The sequence below is a fragment of the Limanda limanda genome, chromosome 10, assembly GCF_963576545.1.
Source record: "Limanda limanda chromosome 10, fLimLim1.1, whole genome shotgun sequence".
Taxonomy (NCBI): Eukaryota; Metazoa; Chordata; class Actinopteri; order Pleuronectiformes; family Pleuronectidae; genus Limanda; species Limanda limanda.
The window spans coordinates 24,934,659-24,950,390 of NC_083645.1; the positions used below are offsets into that span (position 1 = coordinate 24,934,659).

A 15,732-nucleotide genomic window follows, 5' to 3' on the forward strand; every position below is an offset into this window, starting at 1 on the left:
GATTAGGATTTGACAGCAAATCAGTTTTCATTTAACGAGTGACAGCGAGGGAGATAAGAAAAAGTCATGTGACTAAGTTTGGGCGTTGGAACCCCGGCGCCTCAAGTTAGCATTTCTCCAGTTTCCTCAGGCAAGATTCTGGACCATTAGCACGAGTGTGTGTTTTTGTTTATTTTTGTGTGTGTGTGTGTGTGTGAGAAAATGGGCAATTGGTCAATAAGACTAGAAAGTGTTGTGTATTGAAACTTTAACGAGTTTCATGAGTCATAATCAGACCAGGCTCTGAAACGTGTAAACAGCAATATGAATGGAATAATCCATAAGCAAATACATTAGCTTCAAAAGGACGACAGGTTATCAACAAAGATCCCAATCTTCTTTGTTTTTATTTCACATGAACAAAATTAGGAACTGGCTTCACAATTATTCAGTTCAGAATCAAAAGGACGACGAACTAAAAACCAAACGCTGAAATTAAACGATAACAAAACACATCAAACTACAGAACATTTCAAATAAACACCAGCACAACAGATCCAAGCTGCAAAACCAGCTATTAGCAAAAGGGCGGATTAAGCAAAAAAACACATAAGAAAGGATAATTCTTCAGCTGCCATACTTGTAAATAAAAGCAAGAAATAAACGTTCTTTGAGTTCGATACAAGCATAAAAAGTATAAAAAAAGAGAAATCATTCAGAATTCAGATCAATGACAAACTAACTCCTCCCACTGACAACCTGCTTCTACTGAAACCACAAACACCAAGTTACACATATTTAAAAATCTAACTCTCAGATTAAGCTACATTATCAGGGCGACTTTAAATCCATCTAATTAATTGGGAGTACTCAACTTATCACCTAAGGAATTTCAAATCTAATTAACCAACGAGGCGGTTGAACCGAGTCATGTGATTGGCCGTGGATCCACCTGCCGGCGTCGGGCTCATAAAAAGCTTTATACAGGATCATAAACACGTTCTAAGCACAGCGCCTGCTCGTTGTCATCAGAGCGCCGACACACACGAGAACAAACGATTAGCGGGCGCAGTTCTTTACGAGGATCCTGCGAAGCATCGTGTTGAGGTTGATGTCATATTTCTGATATGGACCTTATGATTACGTCGTCATAAATAACTCTTATCATGGGCTCGCTATCTGTTTTTAATGAATTGGACGACGTTTAGAATCAATGACAGCGGTGCCAACTCGTAAATAAACTCCTGGGGCTTGTTAACAGCCTTTTTTTCAAAAGACTTTTCAAAGGTAATGTAACTTTAAAGAAAAACCTGGACATCTGCGTTGGGTTTATTGGGCCTCATAATACTCTGGAGCATTTCTTTGAGTACTGTGCTTATGAGCTTTTTTTTTTTTTAGCTGCAGATGATTTTTGGCTGTAATCACTGTAATTATTACCCTCACAGGTTACGAAGGATGTTAATGGGCTTGATATAAATTTACACTCAAGAGAAAACCTCTCTGAAAGACCGCGTCAGCAGGTCTGTAACGTTTACAGGTTAAGAGGACACTCAGGAACGTAAGCGTTAAAATGTAGTATACATAAAAAAGGTAAAGAATAATACTGTCCAGAAGTTTCAGGTTTGGAAAAGACACAGGATGGATTATTTTCTTATTTGCTCAACAGATAAAACGTAAGATATGTGAAAGTCTCAAACTTACAACTGGACCCGTTGCTGAAGACACGTCAATCTCATGGTTCTTAGTTTGCATCTTTTTAAAGTGAATTGTTTTAGATTCATTTGCTTCATCATGGCAGGGGACAGACAAATATATCTTGGTGTTTTAGGCCAAAAACATATACATTGAGTTACTGTGTGTTACAGTATACTTTTCATTTGTAAAAACACATCACTGACAGATTTATGCTTTGTAAATCCAGACAGAATCTAAAATAACAAAACATAAAACCATATATAACCACTGGCTGATGACAGAAACTTGTCCCCTTGTCTCAACCTTTCCTGTACACACTCCTCAGATTCACACAGAATGGGATTCGGACTTATATCAGCTTACAGCACAGATATTTAAAGGCACATTCTGCAATATCTCCAATTGCATTATTGACGTAACAAGGAGACGCGGTGTCTCGGATGCAAAGCTCCTGAAACCAGGCTCAGCCGGTATTATTGTTCATCGAGGCAGAAACAACAACTCTGCACCTGCAGCTCGATGCAACAAGCACCACCGGCCGGGGAAGGGAGTTAAGATTCAGATATGCAGAGTCGCCACCTGCAGGCAAAGATATGAACTGTTTTCCCCAAATTCCAATTCAAATTTTGTGTCATGTCAAATTTGTTTGAAATTGGTATTTGGAAAAAAAGTGGATGTTTAAATCAGTGGCGACTCCGGGTAGTTTAAAAAATGTAGGATTACTGTTAGAAATCAAACATACAACTATGTTAGTTATTTGGGAAAAGGGGAAAATCGAAAGATAAATCAAAGGTAAAGGTTGTTCTGTCAGTTTTAGGCTCTAAATACCAAAATTTAAAACTTCACTGTAGCCAAATGCCAGATACACGTCTATCACTTATTGTTGCTATAAAAAGCTGCAGGTGGTGAAAGTGTTAAAGTCGTAGAAGCTATTTCCGTCCTGTAGGAATCAGACAGGTCTTTATAGATGATGCCTCTCCTTTCCTGTAGGCGGCGCAGATCGGCTGGTGTAGAAGTCATGGACAAGTGGGTTTGTGTGTGTGTTGGTGGGGGGGGACAACAAATGGAGCTCCAGGAAGTTCTTCGTATCTAAACAACGACGAATCGGTTCCTTCCGTTCGCTCCGATTCAAAGTGAACGGTGAGGACACAATGAGGCTGATGGGGAATCTGGCTGACTGTGCCTTTAAACGTCGTGCAGGATGCGGAACATAGAAATGCGTCGGGGGGGGGGGGGGGGTTCGTTACTTCTTCTCGATCTTCAGCGTCTGTGCAAAGCTCCAGAGGTCCCGGACCACCTGAGGGCGGCGAGCGGAGAGAGAGGAGAGGAGAGAGAGGGATAACCACAGAATAACAAGGGGAAGAAAGAGAGAGAGAGAAATTATAAATCATCCAAATGAAGTGCGATACAGCACGAGACATATGACTCACTTCTACTACAACATGCTTTTGTGCGTCTGGCCTGTGGGAACGCTGCGTTGGGACGGGGGGGGACGGGGGGGGGGGCGACGAGGGGCTGGGTGGGGGCAGCAGCACATACCAGAGTATATGACTAGGTGCTCCAGGTCTGACAGATCTCAGAGCTTGGCTGATGAAACCAAAGCACTTCCACAGATGTTTCTACACACTGGGATCAACAAGCGCTCCCCGACCCGACTCCACCCCCCTCTCTTTCCCCCCCCGTCCCACCCGGCTCTGCAGAGCGATCACCTGCTCCCACAACTGCACAGCTAACGTTCTGAAATCACAAATGCACGTTCATATATTCAATTGTGTGTGATCTCAAAACTGAAAAGCAGCTCAGAGCACAGAGACCTGGCACGCTTTGCAGACTCGGCTCCAGAGGAGTTATTATAACGTGATAATCTACAGGCTTTTCTCTGATTAATTCCTGTTCTGCAAAACAATGTGCAGGAGCTGGTGTTTATCTTCTGAACATGGCAAGAAGCATTAGAGGAGATTTAAGTCCTGCATTAAGAAAGACCCTGACTCGGGTTGGTGGTCAAAGGCCTTGAATGTGAAAGAGGCTGGTACCATCCACATACCACCGTCCCTTCATTAAGGCTGCAACAGACACACACTTCAGTAAATCACCAGGAAAGAGTTGGGCCTGGCAGGTGTACTCCCCTTCCATCTCGAAAGAGCCGCTGACACAAAATGGAAATGATTCAGAGGAGAACACGCCGTGCCCGAGAGACATTTGAGGCTGACTGGACAGTGGAAGGTCAGCGAGGACAGCGTGAGGAACAATAACGCATTCCTGGGGATCTATCATGGAACCCAGCCCGACATAAGCTCAGATGAAGATTGATGTTTCCAGGGATTCCTAGAAACCCGGGAGCGACTTCTCCCATTGGCTCAATGGTTTACAAAACTCAATGTGTAGATTGCAAAAGCTAAGAAGCAGGAAATGTATGTAAATTACATTATAAGTATAATGTCAGATCTAAAATGTGACTTTTAGTTTACAGAATAATGGAGAGAAGATGCACATTTGTTTATCTCCTTAATTTAGGTTTGATTTATATGTTTATATTTATAATTTAGTTAATTGTTAAACTATTAAATGTTGATCTTCAGTTGGATTTCCTTGTCACACTAATTTGATGACGACATGTAAGGAATCATTGACAATTTTTCTTCTGATATGTATATATATAGGAATTTCTTTACTCCCTAAGATTGGTTTGTGCTTCAGCCCCAAAAATCCAAATCAGTCCTGGCTCTAATAAACATCAGTGTCAAACTCCTGTTAGTCTGGGATCTAAGAACAATACACAATCAAAACATATATATATACATGTAATCAAATGACTCGTGGTTACGTACCTTTTTATCAGAGATTTTAAAAGAACTTTTGACGAAATTCTCAAATTTCTGCTCCGTCTTCGGTAGTGGTTTCCCCTGATGGGAGAAAGACAGTAAATCGTCAGTTCAACTGGGAATCAGACGATCAAACTGGTCATTGACCAACAAACTAAAAGTACACCAGTCAGTCTTACCTCCTTTGCTGCTGTGGACAACTTGTTCTTGACGTCGGACAGAGACGGAGCTTTGGACGGGCTGGCGTGGGGTTTGTCTTTTCCTGGGACAGGTGTCTTGGGAAATACATCAGCCAGATAAGAAACACTGATTGATACGACAAATAAAGAGATTTATACACGTGTAGATAACAAAAAAGAAAAGATAGCTCCATATTACAGCACAGTATTTCTTCCTCTACTCAGGTTCAGCAACTTTTATCTGTATTAACTCAACACTAAATTGCTAATTCTAATTTATATGTGATGGATTCACTTGCTGACCCGACATGTCAGTTTGTGCTGCAGCTCTATGTGACCCATTTCTTCAGGTCTGTGTTTACAGACTTGGCGGGGGTAACCAGCTGGAAGAGGATAAAAGCATTCGAAAGGACAGCGAATTCTAGCCTAATTACTCCATCTCTGCTTTTTAACAAATACATCAGGTACAGATTATGTGTTTTATGGTTTGCATGCAGGAGAGGGAAAGCCCCGGCTCTCAGAGGAGCACGAGAGATTGTTTATCGAATGGGTTTTTTCCACTGAAGGTAAATCCTAACATCGAAAAGGGGGAGAAAGAGTCAAAGGGCAAATGCTGTTGTGCTTGTTTTTACAATAAAATGTATCCTGTAATCAATGCAATGAGTTCCAAGAGACAATGTGAGACTCTTTTGTGATCTGTAAGTGAATCATCGAGTTCATAAGAACCGGGGGAAGCACCGGGGAACTCGTTGGAAACGTGGAAGACGAGACTTTGACCGACAAAGACGTCTACGTGTCTGTGAAGAAAAGAGCCGGGTGAGTCCTGAGCCGGCGCCCCCCCCGACCCACAGGTGTGTCCAGACTGGGGCAGCGGAGGCCCCACAGGTCCTCAATTAGGAAGTGTCTGAATGTGACACAACAACACACAAGTCGGGCAACATGACTGCACGTTACACAAGCCCCGGAGCTTGTCCCTACACGCAAAGCCAGAGTGGAATCCAGCGAAATTGCAGGGTTTCATTGATAGCCAGACACACATTTGAAAGAGCAGAGAGAGCAACTCAGAGAACAACCTTCTGCAAACCAACATGTGGACAGGTTTGTGGTTCTGCTCGGTTTGTGGATAAAAACACTAACTGTTCTTCAGGTTACTGGGTCGGACAGAGAATGGTGCTGATCATTTCAGGGTCGGGGGTCTTGATTCCTACGAGACTGAATTATACATTCAAGTTTTTCAGATACTTCAGTTTTCTACGCAAGATAATAAACCAAAATCTACTGGTTTAACAAGAACTACTCTAATTTCAGCAGAATTATTAAGCTGTTAGAATATTGTCTAATTTTATTTAGAATAAAAGCATAGAGCAAGCAAAGAGTATTTCACTATCTTGCCAGGTACACGTGTTACCTGTGTAGTTTATAACACTCCTTTGTTAATATGTGCAGTTTATACCACAGGTCTTGAAATGCAGAAATGCAGAGGGTCAAAATGTTGCATTCAGAAAAAGAGCAAACATAATGTCTTGATAAAATCCAACTTTTCCTTCTTTACGAACCGGTTCAACTTCACAAATTCTCCAAATCCAAATCCCTTCAGCCACTTGAGGCGACGCAGTTTAGTTAAAAACAGGTGGAATGTTCTTAAGAGAACAAATGATCTCGCTCGTATAAAAAACATGCAACAATGTGTCCCTGTCCCTAAGAGATCTGCTATTTTATAGCATAGATCAAAAGGTATTAGGTAAAAAGAAAAGACTTTGACACACATGCCACGCTACAAGAGAAGAGCACATACACTCTGCTGGCTCCCGGCCAGACGAATGCACTACGCATTTATTATTTACGGGCAGCTCTCCACTTCCAAGGGACAGCTGTGGACCTGAAACAGCTGATAAACACACAAGGCAAGCACGCTGTTTCATCTGGGCCAGACACTGATTACAGATGCCACGAGACACGGAACTTAATCACAAGCACGCCATCATGTGATGCGATCGCTCGTCTTCAATCCAGTGCCAACACATGGCTGTGACACCTTTGCTCATCAGCTCCGTCTGGGATGGTGATTATCATTGCGTTGGAATCTGGGCTTTGGGGAACTGTCAGGTCACTGTGGTTCCATAGACTTCATGCACAACAGGTACATTATTCGGTAGAGTGAGACCAAGTGAGACAAAGAAGCATACGTTACATTAACAGGTCAAATAAACGAGCGCTAACAAGCGTAGACACCTGCTGCAACACATGTCAATCAGTCGTTAAAACAATGACTCACACCCTCTGGGATAAGCCTGAGTGAAGTGGTTAACAACTTTACGACTCTGACGTGTGCTTGAAAGCATCGACGTCTCCACAGCCATCAATCAAAAGACACCAGCTGCGAGATAAAGTTACTCCAGATTAGAGCGACGCGAGTTAGCTCGTTCTCATGACAGGCTTGTTACGCAAGGAGGTGCCGTGTACACGCCGGGGCCGAGAGCGGCTGCGAGTCGCGGCGCTGGCAGCAGATCTGACGAGGGAATCTAATGACCAGTCACCTGCGTTTAGGACCCAAAAAAACAGACAACCCACGCCTGCTTCCTCGCTGCTCAGGGGCATCTGGAAGCGCAAGCTGCACCAGACATCAAACGCCAGTAATGAGAGCAATTGGGAGAAGGTGTGTCCAGGAAGTGAGGGGTGTGAAGAGGTTGCAGAGAGGGAACAGTTGTTGTGTGGAGGTGGAGAAGGGGAAGGGGGGCAGTCCAAGCATCACAGGCCACAGAGGTAAACTGCTGGGATGGTTTCGGCCATCGGCTAATCCCTCGGAGCATTTTAAGAGCCAGTGTGTTATGTCTGGACAACGGACACGACTGAATCCACGGCACTTTCCCCTGAGGCTAGAACACTGACCTCTGGGGGCTTAGGGCTTAACGTGATAAAAATCTGAGCTCTCTATCAAAGTGTCACGCGAGAAATGGAGATTTTCTCACGTGCATCAGGCTTTATGGCGAAAACTTATCTTAACTGAGCCTCAATCGGTCATTTGTGTCACAGCAACATGCTCCTAGAACTTCATATACTATCAAAAGTGTGTTTTCTGATCTGTGCGTGTGCTACAAAGGGTTGTGGGGGGGGGGGTGGGCATCAAAAGTGGCTGCAACCCAAGACAAGAGGTGTCAGGCCGAAGGGTCACGGGTTTAAACCCGGCCCCAGGGGACCTGTTTAGAGGTCAGGTATGTTTGCTTAAAAGAGAGGCAGAGTTCAAATGTTGGGTTTTGAGAGTCCCGAGATGTTCCATTCAAGAAATTAACTATCAGGTTGGACTAATTGCAGTGTGTATTTATCACATTCCTCGGGGTCGGAGTGGGCGGAAGTCTTCAAGTTTCTCTCGTTCTTTTTGGAACATTTTTAATTGTAAATACACATAAATACAAACAATTACTCCAAGTTATAGGCACACCGTGTTTTTCCAGACTCACGTATTTAAGCAGAAGTCGTCTCAACACAATAAGGTCATGTTGTTGGTACAGGATCTTTTGGGGGGGTTTATTATCTTCGTGAAGGAAGTTATGTTTTCACCCCTGTTCCCTTTTATTTGTTTGCCTTATTCTCAGCAGGATTATGCAAAAACTACTTTACAGATCTCCAGGAAAGAAAAGAACTCGGAGCGTGTCCGGACACATTTTCCCTGTGGTTTATAGAGGACATTTGTTTTGTTGGTCTGCTCTTCTCCTGGAGAGTTAATGTCTTTGCTGCGAAGAGTTTGCTGTTACAAGTTAAGCAACACAATACCCATAAATCAAAGTGTGTCTAAGTGTCACAGTAGATCTTTGCATACCTCTTTGTCGACTCTTCTTTAAAACTGCCACTTCCATTACCCATCGTTATTTGACACTTAAAGCGAGACGTGACGCATTTCATTCAACTACACAACTTCAGCTGTGTTGTGTCTAACTAATTCAAAACGTATTTAAACTCACAAAAGAAACAAGCGTAGGATCTGGGAGTAAAAGGGGAATTTTATAGGGAGGGGTGTAATTTAGATGCTTTCATTTCTTGACTTGCTCACCAAACTTGGAACCCTATCCCATTATTTTGCTGAAATATGAATAACATTAGTAAAAAAAACAAAAACACACAGGTCTGTCTTTAATGCACGTATAAGTCTGCACCCCCCCCCCCTTCTCTTTCTGATAAACAGTGCTGGAAAAAACCTGGCTCTTAGTTGAACCTTACACCTGATCCTCGTTCTGCAGCCCAGCAGCTGTCAGCCACTTAATTCAATAACAACAAGCACAACCACAAGTTAGCAAAGAGCCGAGCAGGTGATTCAGTCTTTCCATACCTTAATCTGTGGTTTCACCGCAGAGCCCGACGCTTTCCCTGCAGGGCCGTTTAGTTTCACCGGGGTCTTGTTGGGCTTCTTTCCCGAAAACTCTCGACTCTGACAAAGCAAAAGAAAGAAGAGAAATTCCTCAATGAGACATCCACCGTTCTGGACCATGTCCTGCTGTTTACAGGGGCTTTAATCAGCTGAAATGTACCAGTGTGCTTTGCAGAAAACAAGCAGATCATTGTCTCTATAGCAGAAGCCTAATGAAAACATGTAAACTCAATAATAAATCACAATCAATCCTGGTCAAACCTGTGAGTGTTATTAACACTTCGTGAAAAAGATCAACCCTGAACATAACGTGTTTATACATTTGTTCTATCTCGTTGGATATCTGCCTCTCTGGGGCTCTGGTGGTGCCGGCTTGTTGTTTTTGAACACTCCCATATCAAAGCACTAATTGCCAGGCCTCTTTTATAGCTGACAAATTATAATTGGCATTTTAAACCGTAATGCAAACCACATTTGTTGAAGTGTTTGCATTTGTGGTTAATTTTCTTCAGTCTTTTCGCCAGGAGGCATTCACATCGTTTTCTTTCATCCCTGCGACATCATAACAATATCAACCCTGCACATGTAGACGCCTTTTAAAAAAACGGATCACAGCACAAAGTCATCAAACAAAAACCTGAAGCAGCAGTCGCGGCTAATTCTTGAACATTAACAATTTATCCTGGATAAGTATCTCAGTAAATAAAGAAAGGTTAATCCAGCCTGTGCTAAAAACATAACTGCAGCTAAACCAGGGAGGATCTGAACCAAAACTATCTCCGAGCACCATCGCCACCATCAAATTACAGAGGAAACTCGAGACACGCTGGGTAATTTCTCACTGATCAGACACTTAGTGCCCCAATAACCCGTCATTGTTCTCCTCCACACTGGAGGCCTTCCCGTCAGGTTTCCATTGCTCTCAGGCACCTGTGTAATTACCTTGTAATAGCCGAGGCAAGTACCTGCATTTCCTGAGCACCAACCCTTTCCTTGCAATCACTGGTATTCACCTTGGAATGGGCTAGAAGTGTAATTGCCTGTGTTGACATAACTGCTACAAGGCAATTACACATGTAATGTCCTGGAGCGGTAACACAAGATGCTGGGAGGTTGTTTCACTCAGGCTTCAAAAGTGTTTTCTGGGATTTTGTTTTTCAAATTGAATCACTTCCAACGTAGTGACAACACTCTTACGTGGATGCAGCCGTGAATGTGTTCTTAGTTTACACTGGTTTTAGATTAAATGTTTTTCCAATTGTGTGGCTGGATCTCTTGTTCTCATTTTAAACGTTTTTCAACTTTAACTTTTTACATATTGTTTTAAATAAGTGCAGTTTTCCCTATTCAGGAAAGGTTTACAACTTTTTGCATTTGCATGATAAAAGGTCAGACATCCCATCCCACACTCAATGTAGATGCTTGACCTGGTTGGAAGTGTGCAGGGTAAATGATAGAGACATAGAGGAGCAGTAAATTACTGACAGAGCCGGTAAATACTGTAAAAAATAACTTTTTATGGTCCCAACATGTATGAAAAGACCCCAAATTAACACTCAGGTGGACTTAGTGGAGCTGTGGATGGCCCCCATGGAGTCTAACCCCGGGCTGGGTACTAAACTGCTTGGTACTTGGTGCTAAAACTTCAAATTAAAATACGTTTCTGTCTCGAGTCCCAGTATTAACACTCATGATCACAGTCTACATTATAAAAAGTGTAGGGATCCCAATCGATGTGTTGGAGAAGTCACAGATGTTCAGTGCTGCAAACTCATGTTTCAGTTCATCACAAGGTTCTACCACGGGAGCAAAGGAGGCATGAGATGTGCTTGAAGATAAATAATTATTCTTGTGACATAACGAGAAATAACGTTTATGATTTCCACAATGATTCCCATGTTCCGGGGGGGCTCAGATCCTGCAGTAGGAAGTCATCCTTTCTGTTTAAGTATACTTTGCCACTTGTTTTTTAATTGGTGTGTTGTTGTCAATGCCAACACTGGCACCACCAGACGGTTCTGCTGCCAACAATAAGATAATTGTATAATCTGAACTAATGATGTATGATTTACTTGTCATGGCAATACTCTCAAACTGCACTTTCAATGTCTATTTAACAAGTCGGTCGTAGGACACACACGTGCCTCGGGTCATATTTTTGAAAACACATATCGAACAAACACAGAAGAAAACATAATCGCAACGATCAATATTCACACAATTCCACCAAAACCCATTTCCATTGATAATCAAAAGAGGACTAAGTGAGAAGAGCACAAATACAAAGGACAGAAAAAGTATTAAAATCTGGATGAACTTCTAGAACCTTAATTACCGAAGACAAGACAGGACAGCTGCGGAGAAGAAGGGTGAAGAAAGGGATTAAGGTCGTACAAGGGAGGAAGGGTGGGGGTGGTGGGATGGGGGGGGGCAGACGGAGGAGGAATTGGAAGAGAAGACAACAGAATAAATCAACAGGTGACAGAAATGCTCAGCTGTCATCTGACCCTGAGGCGAGGATCGGCGCTCACGTCGCAGGTATGTGCATCTGCCCGGCTTTGATGTTTTGCCTGGCACAGTTTGCACTTGGACAGTGTTTAAAAAGACTAAAAAAGAACGAGGCAGACACACACACACATGCACCCACACACTTGCAAGTGATTGTGCTAACACGCAAAACAAGTGTTCAAAGGCAAAGGCCAGGTGCAAAGCTGAAATGGCATGAGAGGCGATAAAAAGGAGCAATCATATTAACAGTGGGATGACAGAGGGACAAAGATATGCAGCGTTTCAGAAAAATGGGGGGGAAGATTTCTCCCACTAGTGCGTGTGTGTGTGTGTACATGTGTGTGTGTGTTTATTAAACTGTGAGTAATGAGCTTTCCTGCATATGTACTGTAGATATATCTTATTAAAGTTTGCATGTTTCCCAAAGTTAGAAGGAGTTAAACATTTGAGTGTACATGTCTACAGTGAGTTTCTGCATGTCTGACTCTGTGAGTGTGTGTGTGTGTGTCTGTGTGTGTGTGTGTGTGTGCAGGATAACACAGTGCTGGCGTGTTGGTGAGACGGTGAGAATCCAAGCAGATTACAGAGGAGAAATCCGATCATTACGCCACACAGACCCTGTGTTTTACTCGCAGAAAACAGGTGGGTGCATGAGCCAACAGGATGAAAAAGTTCCATGTTTTCTATCATACAAAAAAAAAAAGGTGGCCGGTCAGCGGGTGCAGGGATGGGTAGGGCCCGCCGAGATGAAGTGCTACTATAGGACACCGTCTGTGGGAGTTTAAATGATGTGGTTGGAACAGAAGGGGAGTGGGCAGAAATTCCTTTCACACACAAGAGGGATCTGAGGGCTGGTCCTTGGCTACCCTGACCCCTGGTGGACAACCGAGGAGTGAAGACACTCAAATCAAGTTTGGATTAAAGCTTGGAGATTCCACAAGGACGTTAAGTTTGGCCTGAGCAGTGATGGAAGTCATAGAACTAAAATTTAACATTAAATATAATTCCTACTTGGTAATATTGAAACCTGCAGATGGCTTAAAAACACATCTCATGACTAAGGAAACAAATAATACCCGTCTATCCGATGAAGTTTGAAGAACAGGTGAAGAAATAACTGTTTCATAGTCATTATACATTATTATAAAAGGTATTTGTTAGTCAAAAGAGATATTTCTAAAAATCTACCTTATTTAAAGACCAGTGTTGGGTACAGGTATATTTTCTATTTAACCCAAGTGGCAAATTACCTGTGTTACATCATGTTTGGAAACCTATTGGTGTAAGGTGGGGCCTCATGTGGTGAATATAAATATATAGAACCATTATCTTATATTCATAAGAGTAAATAAACAGAGCATCAATAGACTGTTCCACAGGAGTTCTGGTTTGGCAAGTTTAACGTTTAATAAATTGTGATCTAATATCGTAGCGGTCCCAGTAAATTGTGAAAAGGGTTTTCATAGTAATTTATCCTGGCTTCTAGATGTGATGTAAAGTATATGATGGCAGATTATTATCACAGGTAACATCTAAGCTTCCACTCAGGCCTCACCTTTTCAAGCTCTTTTCCCACTTTCTTCTGAGGCTTCACAACATCGTCATCACTGTCGTCATCTTCATCGTCACTAGAAAAAAGCAGCAAAAAAAAGACTTGTTAGATTTAAGTAAAAAGCAGAATCACAGACTTCTGGGCACAAACGTTCGAGTAAAGAATGGTGAATTATGTTTTAAACATAAGTGACAGCAAAATAAAAACATACTCGTCGTCATCTTCATCACTGTCTTCTTCATCATCGTCATCAGAATCCATCTTTAGTTTTTTCTGCAAGGAAATAGAATCATCAGTTTGTTAGAGAAGGCTTCAGAGTTTCAAATATCAACAACAAATCACCAGCGCTGCCTCAAAACATTTCAAACACGATTCAGTCTTGCTCTTATCTAAAGATAGAAATAAATAAACCCTGTGAGTTTTCCTAAATGAACTCAAAGAACAAAGTGAGGTAACTACCAACAGAGGCTTGTTCCCCGACATCAGGCCTGCAGGTCGTTTCACCGGCGAAGAGTTGTTCTCCTCTTCTTCATCCTCTTCATCCTTCACACCTACGAAGCAAACACTCGTTACTGCTTTGTTTTTACGATGTGGTAACATGTTAGTTGGGTCATGTGATGTGATGTGATTTCTGTAATTATAGAAGAAGGAAAAGTGATACTCACTAACAAAGTGCTGCCCGCTGATGTGAACTGGTCCCGAGCCGGACTGGAGACGGAAGGTAACGGGAGGAGTGATCTCAAATCCACCTAAACCCATCTGGACAACATCATATAAAATAAATAGTTATTCATTGACATCAAGCAAATGCAGCCATGTAAACGTTGACTTACAGAATAAACCATGCAGAAAGTATGATATTGACTCACGGACGGCAGGACGGACGGCTTCAGGGCGACCAGCGGCACTTTGGTGGTTTTCCCATCGTAGGTGAGACCCTCGACTTCCACCATGTGGAACTTGTCCTCGGCTTCAGCTCCGAGACAAACCTGCAACAGCAGAGGGACACAAAATAATGCTTAGTTAGATACATTTAAAAAAGAATAGTTAGATTAATCGATAAACAAAACGAGGAGCCCTGATATTAAACCCTGATGTCTTCCAGCTGCGGAGATTATTAAACAGTAAAAACTACACACACTGATGTTTACATATATTAAAACTTGCATTTTACTTTACTTTTGATATCTTTTATATCTTTTTATTTTATATATTGTTTTTTTCTTATGTGTAGTACTTATTGTGTTTTTATGTTTTATGTTCATTGTATCCACCTGCAACCAAAGCAAATTCATACAATAAATACATTCTGATTCTGATTATTTACAGGGGAGTTTGTGTGTGCGTGTGTGTGTGTGTGTGTGTGTGTGTGTGTGTGTATGTCTGTGTGTGTGTGTGTGTGTGTGTGTGTGTGTGTGTGTGTCTCTCTCACAGCTTTGAGTGACAGCTGCTGCTCCGTGTCATCGTCCTCTACGTCAACTCTGAACTCGCGTCTGTCTGATTTCAGGGTGCAACCTGGGGGACAAAGACAAACACACACACAACAACACAACTCAAGCTTAACGCACAAACCATACAAACACACATAACAATGCACTTAGGGGGAAGGGGGGGTTAGCTTAGCTGAGCTGGCTAACAATAGAGCTGAATTGGCGCCGAGTGACGTAGGGGGGGGGAGGCAGGTTAGCATGCTACTATGCTAACTCCCGCTAGCTCTGGAGGTTAAATGTCCCCTGGACCGGGACACCGAGGGACAGCAGCCGAGGGGGACACGGGTGAGACACGGGTGAGTGGGGGGGGAAGGAACTCACCGAACAAATACATCTGTGGTCGGCTCACATCCGAGATGTCGTCCTCCATCTTTGTTGTTGGTAGCCAAACTTCCGGAAAGAGGTTTGAGCGACAGGCGAGGGAGCCAATGGGGAGCGTTAACGTCATCAAAGGAGGGGAAAGGTCTGAGCCAATGGGATTAGAGAAGGGGGCGGGCCGTGGGAGATGGGTGTCATGATAGGTGAACGCTAGATAGCGCTGTCGTTGTGTAGATAGATGATAGAGAGATGGATGGATAGAGAGAGAGAGAAAGATTAGATAGATAGATAGATAGATAGATAGATAGATAGATAGATAGATAGATAGATAGATAGATAGATAGATAGATAGATAGATAGATAGATAGATAGATAGATAGATAGATAGATAGATAGATAGATAGATAGATAGATAGATAGATAGATAGATAGATAGATAGATAGATAAATAGATAGATAGATAGATAGATAGATAGATAGATAGATAGATAGATAGATAGATAGATAGATAGATAGATTGACAGATAGACAGATAGACAGATAGATAGATAGATAGATAGATAGATAGATAGATAGATAGATAGATAGATAGATAGATAGATAGATAGATAGATAGATAGATAGATAGATAGATAGATAGATAGATAGATAGATTGATTGACAGATAGACAGATAGACAGATAGACTGATAGATAGATAGATAGATAGATAGATAGATAGATAGATAGATAGATAGATAGATAGATAGATAGATAGATAGATAGATAGATAGATAGATAGATAGATAGATAGATAGATAGATAGATAGATAGATAGATAGCGGGAT

General features: G+C 42.2%; 1 protein-coding gene across 1 annotated transcript; it reads right to left on the reverse strand.

Moving 5' to 3' along the window:
• Positions 1–354: 354 nt before the first annotated feature.
• npm1b (nucleophosmin 1b) lies at positions 355–14,973 on the reverse strand. Its single transcript, XM_061079558.1, has 11 exons — positions 14,910–14,973; positions 14,531–14,613; positions 13,968–14,087; positions 13,764–13,857; positions 13,558–13,649; positions 13,310–13,371; positions 13,102–13,174; positions 9,000–9,098; positions 4,676–4,771; positions 4,503–4,577; positions 355–2,971 (listed from the first exon to the last, which is right to left on the reverse strand). The coding sequence occupies exons 1-11, from the start codon at positions 14,956–14,958 to the stop codon at positions 2,918–2,920; spliced, it is 897 nt and encodes a 298-aa protein (XP_060935541.1). The 5' UTR covers positions 14,959–14,973; the 3' UTR covers positions 355–2,917.
• Between the last annotated feature and the right edge of the window lie 759 nt (positions 14,974–15,732).